The 17,378-nt window shown below is 42.3% G+C and overlaps 1 protein-coding gene across 1 annotated transcript; it reads left to right on the top strand.

The window, feature by feature from the left end:
• The first annotated feature begins 1,773 nt into the window (after positions 1 to 1,773).
• Positions 1,774 to 17,326, top strand: si:ch211-269e2.1 (cohesin subunit SA-2). Its single transcript, XM_063497348.1, has 32 exons — positions 1,774 to 2,225; positions 2,571 to 2,666; positions 2,760 to 2,847; positions 3,447 to 3,611; positions 3,821 to 3,917; positions 4,004 to 4,080; positions 4,172 to 4,243; positions 5,631 to 5,835; positions 5,921 to 6,072; positions 6,163 to 6,236; positions 6,339 to 6,462; positions 6,544 to 6,642; positions 6,927 to 7,006; positions 7,097 to 7,204; positions 7,283 to 7,403; positions 7,531 to 7,648; positions 7,869 to 7,972; positions 8,069 to 8,161; positions 8,279 to 8,365; positions 9,209 to 9,409; positions 9,595 to 9,671; positions 9,760 to 9,847; positions 9,935 to 10,015; positions 11,273 to 11,365; positions 11,486 to 11,660; positions 13,519 to 13,655; positions 15,443 to 15,544; positions 15,644 to 15,795; positions 15,886 to 16,014; positions 16,099 to 16,289; positions 16,375 to 16,450; positions 16,531 to 17,326. The coding sequence occupies exons 2-32, from the start codon at positions 2,617 to 2,619 to the stop codon at positions 16,670 to 16,672; spliced, it is 3,558 nt and encodes a 1,185-aa protein (XP_063353418.1). The 5' UTR covers positions 1,774 to 2,225; positions 2,571 to 2,616; the 3' UTR covers positions 16,673 to 17,326.
• The last annotated feature ends 52 nt before the right edge of the window (positions 17,327 to 17,378 follow it).

Here is a 17,378-nt window from a genome sequence, read left to right as displayed (position 1 = left end):
ATTCACATTAATGTTGCATCTGTTTCACTTCTGTCGATGATGCCAGGAATGTGAAAGTGGGACGACTGCATCCATCAATAATTAAGTTTATTAATTACACCTATGCTTTCTAGCTACTATATGTCATCAGATCTGCAGTGGAGAGAGTTGTCATGCTTATCATGTTATTAGTTACACCTCAGCTTTTGTGCTAAGACATAATCATGTGTACTGGTCCACTGAATGCTTTGTTCATTGTTTGTTGGGAGCTCATTTTGATCTTAAGTGGGCTGGACCAGTGAAACTGTGAGATAAATGTTTAAATTTGGAGTCTGAAAGTCACACAGTTTTCGTTAATTTACAAAAGATATCTTTATGCACTGCCTCATATTTTCCAAATCTGTCCCTTGGGCCGGATTGGAGTCATTGCCAGGCCGACTCAGGCCCTCAGGCCTTATATTTGGCACTCCTGACCAAACATAAGGCCTGGGGGCCGATTCAACCAAATTGTGTTTAAGATCATGGTCAAGGTCACATTTGTTGTTTTGTACAGGAAATGACCTGTAAATTGTCATAGATCGTGAGCTGGATCAGCTACTTATATCATTGTTATAAGTAGCTACTTACATTCTGGTTCTGGTGACTTCCCCTCAGTCTGGCATCTATCCACTATGTTTGGACAACAGTTGCTCATATTACAAGTATAAAATACTTGGGACTAACAGAAAAAAGTTGTCAAAATACACAAACGCCATAGGCGCCCCATTAAAAACTCACCAGGAATACACCAGTCAGAGTACATACAGAACAATCAGCCTACATCTTTTAAATGGAGAATAAGATAGAGCGTGAGCTCAGACTTTCAAACCAGTATTTCACATTTACTAATTGGAAACATGTTTACTTACACTAAATGTGAGCTGCAACAATAGAAAAGCGGTTAACTGTGCATATTTTAGAGTGTTTTTGACTGACTTTGTCTCTGATGGAGACTGACTTTCAGCATTTAGCTGCAGCAGCTTTTATTCTCCCCATCTGTTGACTAATGTCACGTGTAGATAAGCAGGTATCTCTTACTGAGAGAGAGAGAGAGAGAGAGAGGCAGGTGTGTGCAACCGTGTGCTACAGTCTGTAGGTGAGAGATGTCAAGCACATACAGCCCATGCTGATCTTAAATGGGCCACACCAGTGAAAACTCACATTTCTATCAGAAGTAAGGAAGTCTAAGTACACATTTAACCTCTGAGATATCTTAATATAAGAAAAAGAAAGTGCAGTTTCAACAATACATACAGTTTTTCAATGTGACAAAGAAATGCTGATGTACTAAAGGAAAGAAATCTGTCACCAAAACTTTAAATTGTAAGAAATAAATGTGTAAAATTACATTTCCCCCCCCATTTCTGTAGTAGATACTGAAAAAACCCAGCAACATTTGTGTTATTTAATTAATAATTATTTGGTGTAATATCAGTGCAATATCATGAGGAAACTACAGTGTTTACTAGGTCGCTTCTGGCCCTCAGGCCTTATGTTTGACACCCCTGCTGTAGGAGATGCAGGGGTTCTGAGAGGCCTTTCTATTCTTCCCTGCATTTATAATATTGCTTCTCAAATCCTTCCCGTCCTTAAATCTTCGCCTGTGGGCTAAGGTGCTCGCATAAGATGAGTGAATAGCTCCCCCTGCTTGTCAGCTCATACAACTAGTTAAAATCAGGAAATGCCATGACATCTCCCTTCTGAATTGACAGCTGCTACTGTGCTTAATTAAATTACACGGGAAGCGCTTTTGGGACCGAGGTGTGCAGGATACATTGCATTAAAAATCACAGCAGGACCAGCGAGACAACTAAATGTGCTGCATTATTTTTTTAGTGGTAGCACAAAAAGGCACAATCTTCCTGTTATTCACTCCCTAACAATTTATACGTCGACGAGTCTCTTCCTACAGATGTTTACAGCACTGTGGCCTGACGAAAACCGCTCTGTACAGCAAGCCTTCTGTCACCGCCGCCTGAGGAGGGACTCAAGTCACACTGACGTTTCCCACCAGCCAATCGCATCATTCTATTCGGGCTCGTTAGCCAATCACGACCTGTTAGGCTGTCTGTCAACTTGACTGTGAGAGCTGGGGCTAAAGACGGAGGATATCAGTGGAAATACTTGAATTAAATGAGTCTGACAAGCTTCCAATTCAAAGGCATACACTGACAAACATCGAGGGGGTATGCGTTTATGCGAAGAGGGTAAGTTTGAAAAGTTTAGCGGCGACCTTTGAGTCTTTGTCTTACCTTTTAGTTTTAATCTGTGCTTGTTATATTTTGCAAGCCGAGGCACTGCTAATTAGGCTAGTCCTGGAAATTATTACTTATATTTTTTGATTTAGTAAAAGAAAGTGCTCTGTTCAACTTTCATGGGGGCCAAAGCGGCCACTATGCCCAAGTGTCTGTAACTTACCCTTTAAAGCACCGCGGTAGCTCCTCCCAGCGGAGGGGGCACGCAGAAAATCAGTTAAACGCAAGCCTCTGCCCCCACCCTCCAATGCATTGCTTAGTTTTGGTTGCACAGACGGTCGGGTACTGTGTTTGTAGATGCAGAGTCACACAGCTGAGCCCTGCGTGAACGTCTGAGGGGATCATGATACCAGAGGCCACAGCTGCAGCTGCATCCAGGTCCTCAGAGCAGAAGTAAGTTAGCAAAGTTAATCGTTATTTGACAGTGCCTGCTATAATAACCCAGCTTCCCTCTGTTAATCAGTTCTTCTGTTTCTGAATTCCCAGTAAGAGCTCTAGTGCCAAGGCGGACACCTCTGAAGCCGTCAGTCACTCAGAGGAGGACTCTGGGAATGAGAATAGGCGAAAGAGTGTGGTATGTGTTATCCACTGATGCTCATGCAGGCTTACACAAGAAAAACGCTTCTTCTGCTTCTTTTTCTTCTTCTTTTAGCTGCTCCCTTTAGGGGTTGTCATATCTGATCCCCTGCTTCCACCTCCACCTATCCCTAGCATCCTTTTCTATCACATCAACCCTCCACATGTGAGGTCTTCCTCTTTTCCTTCTGCCTGGCAGTTCTATATTCTACAGCCTTTGTCCAATATATCCATTAGTCCTCCTCTTCACATCTCCAAACCATCTCCTAACTTTGTCTTATAAATGCTAAACCTGAGCTCATTTGTAATCTTGTCCATCCTGGCACCAGCTGGTGGAAGCCGCCATGTTGACCCACAACATGAATACAGTAGCCCAAGTGGATATCAGTGTTCTGCCTAATTGAGTTTAGTGTATGTGGCTACAAACCAGCCACATATGTAGTCCGGAGAAGAAAAGTCATAGGTGTTCTAATGCTGTGGAGGGAAATTTGTGTCTGCGCCTTCAGAATGATTTTCACTCTACCTCGACTGGAAATCGTTGCAAATTATTTCAGCCGGCTGTATTTTCTTCACCTGTCACGTTTTCAATCCCGGCAGAGACGAAGGAGGCGAACACACGAGAGCTCCGAGAATGTCAAGTGCAAAAGTCCCAAAGCCAGCTGCAGCGGCGTGAGGAGAGCAGGAAGAGGACACGGCAAACAGAAGCACGTGGAGGCCGTCACCTTGTTTGAAGTGATCACCATGGGCAGGAGTGCCATGCAGGTAACTTCGTACACATTGTGTCGCTTTGTTGAATTTAAAAAGGGAAACGCCGTAATCTCTGCTATCTGTCAGAGCTCCTGATTTCACCCTGGCTATTGAGCAGTTATAACAGGCTATAAAAATCCCACATCCTCAGTGTAGAAATGGAAGATTCTTAATTGTGTACGATAATATTATGATTCACCGGGTCTTCTTTGATGCCTGAGCAGGCGGTGATAGATGACTGGATTGAGGCGTATGGGTCAGACAGAGACTCCTCTCTCCTCGACCTCATCAGCTTCTTCATCCAGTGCTCTGGGTGCAAAGGCAAGCAGACCTGCCAGCGCGCACATACGTGCAGCATACCAACAAAGGGCTTTGTCTTTAGCGTGCTTTCTGTTTTTTTTTTTAAGGTGTCGTCACAGCAGAGATGTGTCAGAGCAAAGAGGACAGCGAAGTCATGAGCAAGATGGTCGAGGAGCTGGATGAGGTAAGAGGATTTCAGCTCGGCTCTCTTTCGTGTTATTATGTGAAGCATGTTTTGGATGTTGTGGAAGAGAAATTGTATTTGCGTGTTTCAGACTGCTGGTCTGCAGTATAAGAAGTTTCTGGCTTTTCCGTGGATCCTCACAGTCACGTGGCCCATGGATACAGTCAGTACCCACTCACTGCACTTTAAGCACTTCATGTCAGCAATGGCCAGTTACTGCTCTTCCATTTTTTTGTAAATGAACTTTTATTTTCTTTTATCAGCTTTAAACACAAAGTGACAAACGAAGTAGTGTGATATGTAGAGATATTTGTGGCATCTTGGTGTTTTTTACTTTGCTTTTTATTCTGTTTCCAATATATTTGTTGTTATTTCAGCTACATTCACACGTTTGAAATAAAACGGTCAATCAATCAGTCAAGTAAAGCCGATGGTTCAGTAGCTTGTAGAACCACCTTTGTTGTGCATTACATCTTCACTTTGGTACACTTTGGTACACTGGTTTGGTACGTGGTGGATTGACTGAGCATGAATCCTGTTTTGCAATACCATACTGTTTACATGTCAGGCTCAGTTACTTTCATTTTCACATATAATTCACTGAGCGGTTCCACCACAGCGGCAGGGCGGGGTTACAGATGTGGTCAGAGGTTTACTTTCACTCATCATGAGCATGAATGTCAGGGCAATTTGGCCTTTAGTGATTTATTTGAACTTACAGTACAGTATGCATCTTTAATGACTTTAAACAACAAGAACTGGATGCACTAATTTGAATTTGCTTAGGATTTTCTTGAATCTACACAGGGTCAAAAGCATATTTACAGACCAATTTTCTCTCGTTTGAGGGTCACAATTTAAGTCTTCTTTTAGACTTTGGCAAAGTACTTACGTACAGTTTGAAGTGATGATCTTGGAATCTACAGTTGTTTAGAAATGCTTGAAGAGATTGTAGAACCTTCAGCACCGCTTATTAAAAGATTTTAGTAAGTGTAGGTATATACTCGAGGCTCTGTGTGTACTTATGCACTTGTGCATAAGTATACATTTGAGAAAATCCAAAATAAATTCAAACTTGTGCACCCAGTTCTTGTTTTTGAATCATGAGTGTATTTAAACTTCTAAGCACAACTGCAAACTGGTTTTGCTTAGAAGTGGCGTATACCCGTGTTTAAAATAAAAAGTCTTGTAGTAGTAGGGGTGATGCAGTACGGCTGTATGGCACTGAGATTAGCCGGTCTGCCGGGGTTGTGGCTGAGCTTGACTTTGGTGCCTTCCTAAGCTAATGCTCTGCTCAATTAGCCAAAAAAGAGACAAAAAAAGCACAATAAAAATGTTTGACTCCTTGCACAATTGTAGGTTTTACCTGATTTTCTATACATATTGCAAAATTATTAGCATTAATTTTCTTGTTCATGAAAACCTTCAGTAAAAATCTGATATACTGTATGATACTAATCACCTGGAAAAAAGCATTTCAGTAACATTTTGGATACTTCAAAGGTCTTAAACTTGCTAAACCGGCTGTCTCTTTCTCTCCTCCGCTGTAGGACAGTGTTGAGTATCCTCTGGTGCAGTCTGGACCGTACGGCCGCTGGTTTCACTCCGAGTTCTGCGACTTTGTGTCTGTGCTGGTGGCTCAGTGTCAGCACAGCATCATCTTCGATGGCTACCTGATGAACACCATCATCTCGCTGCTCACCGAGCTGTCAAACTCTTACGTGCGAGCGTTCAGACACACCTGCACACTGGCGGGTAAGAGCGAAACTACGTGAATCAGCATTCAGACACACGTGCGGATAAACTAACCCGTACTTTCGATGTGGACTTCTCTAATCAGCGGTGAAGCTGCTGAGCTCTCTGGTGGGCGTGGCTCTCAGCCTGAGCGCTGGGATTGAAAACAGTCAGAAGCTGTATGAGGTGCAAAAAACGAAGACGATGAGGCAGAAGAGCGCGCAGCAGCTGGAGAAAGTACAGAAGAAGATCGCAGAGGTACACAGAGAATGAGCAGGACGAAACTGAAAGGACTTTTCCTTTTATTGACGGTGTGGCTTCTGTGTAACCTTCCTGATGCTCCTCTAGTTGCAGGAGAAGCGAGCAGAGATCGAGAGCATGATGGACATCATCTTCAAGGGAGTTTTCCTTAAGCGATACCGGTACAGTTTTCTCTGACATGCTTCATTATTTAAACTTTTAATCTATACTGCATTATTATTTTAACTCAACTCGGGTTTGTTGGTGTTTGCGTGCTCGTGCAGTGATGTGCTTCCAGAGATCCGCTGCGTCTGTATGGAAGAGTTGGGTTTGTGGATGAAGCTCTATAGTTCTGTGTTTCTCAGCGACAGTTACCTCAAATACGTGGGCTGGATGATGCACGACAAGGTAGCCAGCAGCAAAATAACAACAAAAAAATCATCATGGGATGATTTTTACAACGCCGCCTGGCTGCTGTTTATCTTTCAGGTGCCAGATGTGCGTCTCAAGTGTGTGTTAGCTCTGCAGGGTCTGTATGGAGATCCCCTCTTCCTGCCTAAACTAGACCTGTTCACCAGCCGCTTTAAGGTAATTGAGCCTCCATCAGGACTGGTGAAATCTGAATTACCTACACTGCCTTCAAATATCACTGGCTTGTCATGTCATGTTCGAGCCTTAAGAGCTCAATATAGCTGGAGATCTGGACAAGACTTTTATTAAAGCGCTGCTCATAATAATGATCTAATACTGCAACTACTACTACTTCTACTACTGATAATAATAGTAATAGTAATTGATAGGGTTTTTTGTATAGCTCTGATTAAAACAAGCATCACAAAGTGCTTTAATACTCTTGTACTGTTGTGTTCCAGGACCGGATCATCTCCATGACCCTGGATAAGGACAGTGACGTGGCAGTGCAGACCATGAAACTCCTGGTGCTCATCTCCAAGTGAGCCTGTTTGATCTGTCTGATCTGAATCTTCTCAGTCATTTCTTCATTCTGTTCCTCTTCACATCCACTTCCTTCCTCACTCCTCAGGACATCTGACGATGTGCTCACTCCAGAAGACTACAAACACCTCCTCCAGTTTGTTTACTCTTCACAGCGCCCTCTTGCGGCCACTGCGGGGGAGCTGCTCTTCTCAAGGTATGTCTTCCTATGTCACTTGAAAAACAACTTAGCGGTTTATTAGTGCTTCCATATGATATACATTGTCTCTGTCAGGCTTCTCAATGCTGTAGCCCCTGCATCTGATACTCAGGATGGATCGAATGAAGAGGAAGTGTGTAAGCAGCAAACATTTGCCAGACTGAAGGCACTGCTGCACTTCTACCAGGAATCTGAGGTGAACACAGACTGGCTATTTCAAGTCGAAGCTCCAGTCTGAGCTAAGAAAGGACTTTCTTCTCTATTGTGTTATCACCTAGTTTACATCTGTGATGTTGTGGATCATGTAAAGCTTATGCTTTCAGCTGCACAACCACGTGGTGTACTTGGTGGACAGTCTGTGGGACTGCGGTGGAGCTTTGCTGAAGGACTGGCCCTCCTTCACGTCTGCACTGCTACAGGACTCTTCCTCATGCAGTCCAGGTAAGGAAATGTGTGTGTTGTCAGTTCCTAAGAGTCTGAGAGTTTTCCCTCACCAAAGATTTTTTTGTGGATTGAAAGCACCATTTAAAATCATGCACAACCTTCATTATCCTCATTCTGGTTTTCAGGTGTTTCCTCCACAAAAAACATGTTAGATCCTCTGTGAGCTCCTGCTTTTCAAAGTATGTGTGTGTGTGTGTGTGTGTGTGTGTGTGTGTAGGTTTCACCCTAGCTGAACAAGCAGTGCTTGTAGAGATCCTGGTAGCGTCGGCGCGTCAGGCCTCAGAGGGACCTGTGCTGGCAGGGAGGAGTGGAGCGAAGAAGGTCAGTGGAAGATCTCTGTCCTCTCTTTGTATGTGAGATAGCACACTGATAACTCATCATTTAAGAGACATAAGTGTTTATTTTGTTGTGTTTCAGGTAATGAGTGCCAGAGATAAGAAGATTCAGAACGATGACTGTTTGAAGCTCACTGAACATCTCCTGATGGTGCTTCCAAAGCTGCTGTCTAAGGTGTTTATTCCACATGTAGCTGTTGGTATAAAAATCAGTGTGATTCTGTATCCAGGCATCTGTGCTGCACTATTAAATTCTGGTTGTTATATTGTAATGTCTCTATTCTCTCTGCAGTTTTCAAGTAGCAGTGACATCCTTGCCTCCCTGATGAGGATTCCTCAGTACTTCCTCCCAGAGTGTCTGCACGCTGAAAACACACAGGTGTGTGCACACCTGCACTCAGTTTACACTATTTAATCATACAGAAATGGGAATGTGGTAATGTGCTTTCCTTATCCTGAAAGGAGGCCTATTCCGCTCATTTCCATCCATGTGTTTTTATTCACGGACTAGAGCAGCGGTCCCCAACCCCTGGGCCGAGTCACTTGGTACTGTGCCGTGAGAGTTGAGGGTCGGGTGTGAAATTTATGGTTTTCAGGGTTTTTATGGTTAACTTGGTTTCCCTGGGTCTTTTCCCGTGTTGTAGTTGTGTCTTATTTTGAAAGAAATATTTACACGTTACCATAGCAACCAGAGAGCATTAAGGGGCAGAGAGGAGGATGTTACTCTCAGTGTTGTTGGCGCATTTCAGGAGGACGCTGCTAATAAAGTTACACAGTTACACAGTGAATTTGCATTTATTATTATATTTACAAAATACCATCGTTTTTGTCTTAGTCGTATTAATTTACTTTGTTGTATTTATCTGCGACACCTTAAAGGCCGGCCCGTGAAAATATTGTCTGACATTAAACCGGTCCGTGATGCAAAAAAGGTTGGGGACCGCTGTACTAGAGTATCTTCGAATTATTCATTATAGAAGATAACCTTCAAGTGGTTTTTTAACAGAGCGAGGGATTTTCAACACACAATTTCTCAACATACACTACTAGTTCTGTTTGGTAAACTTAATGGTGAAATGACACTACTCCAATACTCAGCTGGGCTATCGTCTTAGCTTTTTACTTTCATTATACATCACAAAGCCTGCAAATGAGTTTTGCTACCAAATGCGATGTTTTCAAACTGCTTAAACGTATAACATGAGTCGTGTCGCTCCTGTAGGCGGTGTCCAGCCTGTTGACAGAACTGGAAGCTGTTTTAGACGTCCACTCAGGCCCGGCTGTTCTGGAGGGAGGAGCCCGCGTGTTCCTCTCTCTCTGTCGCGAGGAGACAGCCTGGTGCTCCCCCGCCCGAGCTGCTAGAGACTCTCTGGTCCAGCGTTGGGTGGACCGACTGACAGCACTGCTGGGGGAATCGCTCAAGGTGAGTACTGCTGGATTTATGTGGACGCAATTATTGTGTGTCAGGCTTGTATTCATGTATCCAGAAAAAAAAGAGTGATTACCTTGTACTTCTATTCTGATTTTACTTTTACTCATCACGCCTGAAATCCTCGAAATGTTAGAGACTGAAAGCCACTCTCATGAAGTCTGACTTCTCTTTCACAGGGCGAAAGTTTCTCTGCTGATGAGGAGAAAATCAGAGAGATTTTATCCATGCTGAAGAAACTTAGAGCTTTCAGCAAGTAAGACTTGACAGTCGTTTAAAGTCAAGCGTGAGTATGGTGCTGCTGATGTGGATTTATGTGGCTGTTTCTCTTCGTGTTTCCATAGTTGCCATGACCTGAGCCAGTGGGGTCTGTTTGATGTGCTGTCTCCTCTCCTGTCAGTAGAGAGCAGCCTGGAAGGAGCTCCACCTGAGGTATCATCCCTGCCTGCTGTGTAGACAAATGTGGTCTTTGTAGTGTGCACACGTCTTCAGTGTATTTCCACTTCACTGTGTTTGCAGGTGTTGCTGGAAGTATTGCAGTGTTTGTCCTTTTCCATGATCTGGTCGCTCAGCACCAGCAGTCAAACTCTGACCTGCAGGGTGAGCTACATCCGCTTTACAGCTCAGTCTTTAACCTGTGTGAATGTAGTGATATAGAGATGAGGTGTTAGCAGCGATGTATGTGCACTTACACAGAAAACACTTTATGTGTTTCCAACATTTTAATCATTTTTGATCATTAAAAAGATCGTGTTTTATTTTAAAGTCACATGTAGTGTTTCTTTTTTGCTTTTGTTTGGTTTTTTTGAGTCTGGATGCTTTGGTCAGAAATAAAATTCTCACTCGAAATCAAAAGACATCCCCTCAAAACAGCATTATTAAAAGTGAAGGAAGATAAACTGCAAATAAAAGTATAATACTGTTCAGAGGTTTTGGGCTCTTGTCCCTGTAAATTAAGGATGTCAATTTTACTGTTTAAGCTAAAATAACATAAAAATAATATAAAACCGGTTGTTATTGTGTTAGCCCTGCGACAGGCTAGAGACCTGTCCATGGTGTACCCTTCCTCCCATCTTATTACAGCTGGAATAGGCTCCAATCGCCCTGTGAGCCTGAATTGGATAAATGGAACAAGATTGATGGATCTACGTAGGCTTACAGAGGCTCATTTTCTGTGTTTCTGTGCTATTTTGTGTTCCCTAATTCAGGGTTATCTTTTGAAAGTCTGATTTATCAGCTGGAAACTGTTTTACTGATCACAAAATAATAAAATCTCCATTGTTGAGACTCTGTAGCATCAAACTCTGTGGGTTTAATACACTGAGGGTTTGAAGGCTATACCATGCAGGAAACTGCTGAAAAAAGAAGTTTCTGTACAACCGTGTGTACTACTTCCTGGCTTGTATGAGTAAAATGTGATGAAGCAGCCAGCTGAGGAACTGTGTCAGTTTCTCAAGCCCTAATATACTTGTGAGCTGATCATTTTACCTTCTGCTAATAAGGCAAAATGCTAATGCTATAAAAGGAGCAGTACACACTGTAGCAGTCTAGTAGAAATCTCCCAGATGTAATAATCTATTTCTTAGAAATGTTCTTTCAAAAAATGACATTTTTAAATGAACCTGAACTGTACACAGTAATGCTCATTTCTTGACAAAAAAGGAACAAATTTTATTTGATTTGACAGTTTCACATCTTAACAACACCTTAGGAAGTTTTCATTAATTATTACTGTATTATTATGCAAATCAATAGAAGTTTAAAATCATATTTACAAGTTATTACAAGGAGCCAGAAACAGAAGAATTAGAGCTGAAGTGATCAGTCAGTTAATCAGTCAACACTGTTTGTGTTTAGGAGAAGGCGCAAGCCCAGAGGCTCCAGCTGCGTCTCTTCTGCGAGAGAAGTCATCACTGTCTGTCCCACGGTGACCTCAGTGTGAGGCAGCAGGTACGCCTGCTAACCATTTCGACACCTTCTTCTTCTCCTTCTTCTTCTCTTCTTTTCCTTCTTCTTCTTCTTCTCCTTCTTCAGGCCTTTCTAACGTCTTCTCATTTTTTCCCATTTCAGGCCTTCCTGGGTGTGTGTGACGTCCTGACGGCTCACTCCTACCAGCTACACGTGTGGGATCCCACCTCTTTCGGTCCACTGCTCTACACGCCCAGCCCCAAACTGCAGAGGGCGCTGTTGACCTTTGTGTGCGTGCACGTCTTTGTCGGCTCAGACTGTGACAGCCAGAGCAGGGGTGAGACGCCAGCCTGTTTAAGTGGCTTTATTTTTTCTTATCCTTACCTCACTTTAAAGGATGTTTTAGCCTCTCTGTTCAGAATGATGTAAGTCCACAGGCAGTGGGTGGCTCTCTCTGTGCTCACCTTAAATCAGGCTTTAAGATTTCTGTGTATGTTTGATTGTGAGCAGAGAGGAAATAAGAGAGAAGGGGAATGAAGAAGTACGAGAAGTGAAAGCAAAAAGTCCTGCATTAAAAATGTGACCCGAGCAGAGGAATAAAAGTATCATTAGCAAAATGAGCTTAAGTACTCTCCCGGTGATGGAGTATTATTTATGGCATGATTGGATTGTTAATACTAATGCATCAAAGCCTGAGCAGCATTAGCTGGTCGAAGTTTACTTTTAATCAGGCCTCCTCTGAAGGCTCACAGCATGAATCTTTGGGGATCGTAAAAAAAAGGATTAATGGGTCAGGAAAGAGGAGAAAACAAAAATCCGATGCTACAAATTTGTATTCATTTCTCTTTAATCCTTCGATGCAGCGGATGGAAGGCAATGGATAATTTGACCTCTTTGGGTCTTGAACATGTAGTTAAGTGAAACCATCTGAGAAGTTTAAAGGGGAAATGACTCTCTGGTGAAACGGCTCAGCAACTCATGGATATCTGAAACACGACAAGGGGGCCAGCGGCAGGGGGCACAAAAAGCCAAAAAAGTGTCTAAGGCATTGGTTTTCATTTTTATTTTAACTTCTTTTTTTTTTCTAACCAATGCAAAGTATTAGGATTTAATGTTCGTTTTTATGGCAAGAAAAGTAACAACAGCTGGTTTTTGGAATAAAGAACAGAATACTGAAGCGAGCCAATTGCAGCACCGCGCGGTAGATGGCACTCTCACTCTGCCGCTGCTCTGAGCGAGCCGCTGATTGAGTGTGGCGGCCCCGCTGTGGTGAAAACATGCAGATATTAAATGCACGGCCACACATTTGGCTTAATAAGTCGCTGCAGAGCCGCCTGCTGACTGTAAATGGGGTCTGATTTCCAACCTGACCTGACAATTGACCCTCAATTACAAAGGAAGCCTTGTTAATGTCCTCAGACTGAAACAGGGTTGACTAATTTGTAAGAAGGGATGTTAGACTTTGTTATGCAAAGCGATGCAGCTTGTAAGCGGATGACGGCGGCACGCTCCTGTCTGCTCTGAAATGAAGAAAACAAGATTGACATCTTGGAAATACATAGTTTTTTTTCCCTTTATAAAGTCCTGCAAGTAAACTTATGAATTCATCCACAGCTCACTATATCTAAAACATTTTATTATCTTTACTATAGCGTCTGCTTTCAGAGACATATTGCATCCAAATATGGGGATAGTCTAGAGAAGTCAATAACTGTCCTGGTGGGAATCTCTTAAATGTTCAACCAAATACGATACAGGATTATTGGTTTTTGAACATGTAATAAAAAGCTATTGTTTTATTGGATTTGCCTGGTAACGATTTTGTTCTATAGACAGTGTTTTCTATTAGCTGCTGGATCAGAGATCACTCGGAGGGCAAGGGCACTGAGTTAAATCATAAAATCAGGGCAATCTCTTTCCGTGAGAAAATTCCATTAACTCTGGCTCACCTCCGAGCCTATTTTATTAGCCTTGTGAAAGATTGAAGCCACATGGTGTCACAACCATAACTCCAGCGTTATGTTATCTTTGATATCCACCTGCTAAAGCCATTGTCCTGAAACCAACTAAAACACTCTTTCCTGTGTCTGCTTTGTTCTTTTCTTTCTGTTATATGACTTCTCATCATTAATCACTCTTTGGCGTTCCACCACTTCGCGACCGATCGCACGCCCTGCCTGCTTTTGGGCTCTCAGTCAGTGAAAACTCTCAAGTGGAGAAACTGGAGGACCTTCACAAACGGAGAAATGTGCTCGCAGCCTACTGCAAACTGATAATACACGGAGTGCTGGAGATGAGCATGGCAGCAGAGGTCTTCATGTACTACATGAAGGTAAAGGTGAACTCCTCACATGAGTAGTGTGACATTATGGGAAAGAGCACTAATAAGCTTTTGAGTAGCGAGGAGGTCGAGTGCCTCTCTTAGAATAAAGACTGGAATCAGTAGATGCTGTAAATGACAACGTAACCTGACGTGAACCTTCCGAAAAATGTAACGACAAGTCAGGTCAATGCGGCCCACAATGACTTGAATGGCGTGGAAGGTTGCAGCTGTATGGGTTAAAGAGGCGTTTCCAATTACATCGTAAATTATGAAGTCTTAACCAAGCTTCGTTCGATCTTTTTTGGTCCATTTGTAAATCTTGGTTATACTATGTTTCAGAAGGGATCTTTATCACTGGGTAATGTTATGATTCACCAATCATTAGCCAATGAGCATGCAGTTTCACAGTCAGACCCGCCCCCCTCTCATCACAACAAGTTTTAGAACACCAAGATTAACACGATGAAACCCAGTTTGTTTTACACATCTGCAAAAAGTGATTCTTCCTGTTTTGTCCTTTCAAAATAAAGGTTGTTAATATATACACTATTTGATTTTAAACATTCTGATAGTTGCATGAGCTATTATTTAGACACACACACACACACACACACACACACACACACACACACACACACACACACAAAGAGAGATTGGTAATATAATTAACAGTTAGATTATTTTTTTGTATAAACAAGCAAAAAAATGAAGTGTATATTTCTTTGTAATATTGATATTGATGTGAACATAATGTACAGATGTCTTGGAACAAAAATGCAGCAGCTTTAATCCAACACTAGCAAGAAGAAAACTTCTTATAGGAAGTACACATGCGTAAAACAAATCGAGTTTCTGTGTACATATCAGGCAGTGATGGGCCTTCAGAAACCAGTGGTGAAAACCTAAATATGTTTCATTAAACTCTCTTAAATTATGGTTAATGTTATAATCTTGTGTTATTTAGGTTGCGTGTGGAAATAAAGTCTTGTTTTATAATATCTGTGGTTTGTTTGGCCTTGTTCAGCATCCAGTTGGGTTTAAAACCCTCTAAAGGACCTTTTAAGTTTCTTCAGTTAGTTTTGTGTTAAGCCTGTTTCATATTAGCCAAAATAAGCATTTCATTTAATATCACAGGGAATCATCTGCTGACAAAGCTAACTAGCCAGTGGCAGCATTAGGCAATAACTCCCTTGCTTTACCCTCTTGGGCAAATTTGGTTGGAAAAAAAAATTGGTGCTAGCCAAAATTTCTAACTTTGAAACATCAAAACAGTGATGATCCACAAACCAATGGGTGGCATCCATCTTTTATATACAGTCTAGACTTCGTAAGAAGATTTTTCTACTAACTTATCCAAGAAGTAGTTTAGCACATAACTACAAAAACCCACAAATCGTTGTGGGTATTGAACTAACATGATATAACATGTTAAACAGAGACTTTTAAGGGTGCTGCTGGGTGGATTTTATTGCCTTTGAACCGCGCCAAGGCTGTTCCCTCTGTTTTTGTGCTAAGATATTCAACTCAGCCTCAGTTTATGTTTCTAATGCATTATCAATAAATCCCCAAAATACTATTTTAACCATCTAGCTTCATGTGGTTTTGTGACTTACAAAAGATGAATATGGTTGGGTACTTGAATCAGGACATAAAGGTGCACTTAGAAACCATTTTTATTTATGGAGGGATGTTTGGGTTGCCTTAATCAAATGTAGCGCTTTAATGCTGCTGCTGTTGCTTCACTAAAGATCTTTGGATTAAATGTCCAGTGTCATCCTCTCCCTCTTTGTCCGCAGTATTACAATGACTTTGGAGACATCATCAAGGAGACCGTGTATCGCACCAGGCAGATGGATAAAATAGAGAGTGCTCGCACACTGGTGCTCTGTTTGCAGCAGGTATTGTCACTGAAAAACACCTGAAAAATATAAACTTCAGCCCCAAACTGTCACTAGAAGGCAGCGAGATACTGATGTGCTGTCGTGTGCACCTCCCAGCTGTTTGTGCGCCTTAAGCAGGAGCAAGAGAGCGGCGGCAGGCCTCACCCAGGAGTCCAGACTTTCACCAGCATTAAAGAGCTAGCCAGGCGATTCGCCCTCACCTTTGGGGACCTTGTCAAGTTTCGTGAGTGTGTCGTCCTGATCCACAGGTTGGCACGTGACCTAATTTCTCTTTTTGTGTTACTTTTTGCTGATATTTTTCCGTTTTGTTCCTAAAGTCTGTGTGTATACATGTTTAGGAACGGCATCGAGTTTGTGTTCCAAGACTTTACTCAGACTCCAGACTCATCTACACCACTGTACCTCTCCTACCTGACCATCCTCAGCGAGTTCTCCAGCAAACTGCTCAGACCAGACAAGAAAGCAGTGTGAGTGCTGAAAGCAACAAGCAGGAGTTTAAATGGTTTTTAAAGAAAAACAAAAACCTCTGAAGGCTGCTCATGTCTGTGCAGGTTCTCCTACCTTCAAAAACACACTGCTGAGCACATTATTGACCTCAGGGAGGAGTGCTGGCAGCCTCTCATCTACTATCGCGCATCCCTGTTGGCTGTAGCCGAGGGGGAGGACGCCATATCCTACGTAAGCTCGGACAGGAAGGCCAACCTGCCCAATCGCTTGCCCTTCGCCAAACAAAAATGGGAAGGTAGGACAGCCGAGTTCAGTCAAGCACAGAGTGATTTCCTCACCATCACCAGCTGCTTCAGGTGTGTATCCTTTTTTATTTTCAGGAAGAAAGTCCCCCTGTCTGTTTAGCCCTGGTGAATCCAAAGTCAGCAAGGTGCGCAAACCGAGCTGCAGCCCAAGGTGAGCTCAAGTGAAGTGTTTTCAAACCAGCTACGAAGCAGGTCTCACATGAATCATTGTAACCTGACCTCTCTCATCAGCCATCAGGAGAAAGCAGCTGATACAGATCCATTTTCTGTCCCTCTGGATCCTCCACCCAAAAGACTGCACGCTGAGGGATCTGTAATCTGTGTCACCAACGAGCCAGATGATGGTGATGGTACCGTGGAGGTTGAGCTCTGAGTGTGAGGAGGTCGGGAGAATCGGTGCTGCCGTCTACATGACGAGACCTCAGATGTTTTACTTATGATGCACCTTGTTACCAGTGTCCTCTGTGTGTGGATAGAAACTGGTGTTTTTTTTTTTTTTTTGTACAATGATCATGCAGCATGTCATGTTTTCAGAAGGATGTGATCAGAAAGGATAAAGGTGGCAATATTCTGCCATGCAAAGACCAAAACCACAACAAATGTGTTTTAATCCACAGCTGAAAATAGTTCCTTACATTATTACCAATCACTGCTGTTTCAGTAAAGTTTCCCCAACACTGGACTTCCCAGATGTTTAAGTAAACAACTGAGGTTGTCTTACAAAAAAAAAAGAAAAAGAAAAAAAGATTGAACATTTTCTGAAACTGTACATGAGATTTGAGTGGAGTGATACAAACTGGCTGAGTCAGGGACCAGAAGTACACATTGTTGGTTTTGGTCTTTTAATGGAAAAATAATGACCAACACCAGGATTAATCTGGTGTTATGATTTACAGACCACTTTAATTTGAGGACCATTTGTATCAGTATGTGCATAGTTTTTTTTTTAAACATACAGCTTTACTGTAAAAAAATACTTGATTTTTAAAAATGACACTAAATACTTTCTCTTTTAGTTTTCCTATTGGACACAGGGTCAATTAAGAATTGTAGTTTTTATTTTGATACCTGCTACTTAT

Source organism: Pelmatolapia mariae, linkage group LG16_19 (genome assembly GCF_036321145.2).
Source record: "Pelmatolapia mariae isolate MD_Pm_ZW linkage group LG16_19, Pm_UMD_F_2, whole genome shotgun sequence".
NCBI lineage: Eukaryota > Metazoa > Chordata > Actinopteri > Cichliformes > Cichlidae > Pelmatolapia > Pelmatolapia mariae.
The sequence above is the reverse complement of the archived record's forward strand: the minus strand, read 5'-3'. Positions and strand labels throughout refer to the sequence as shown.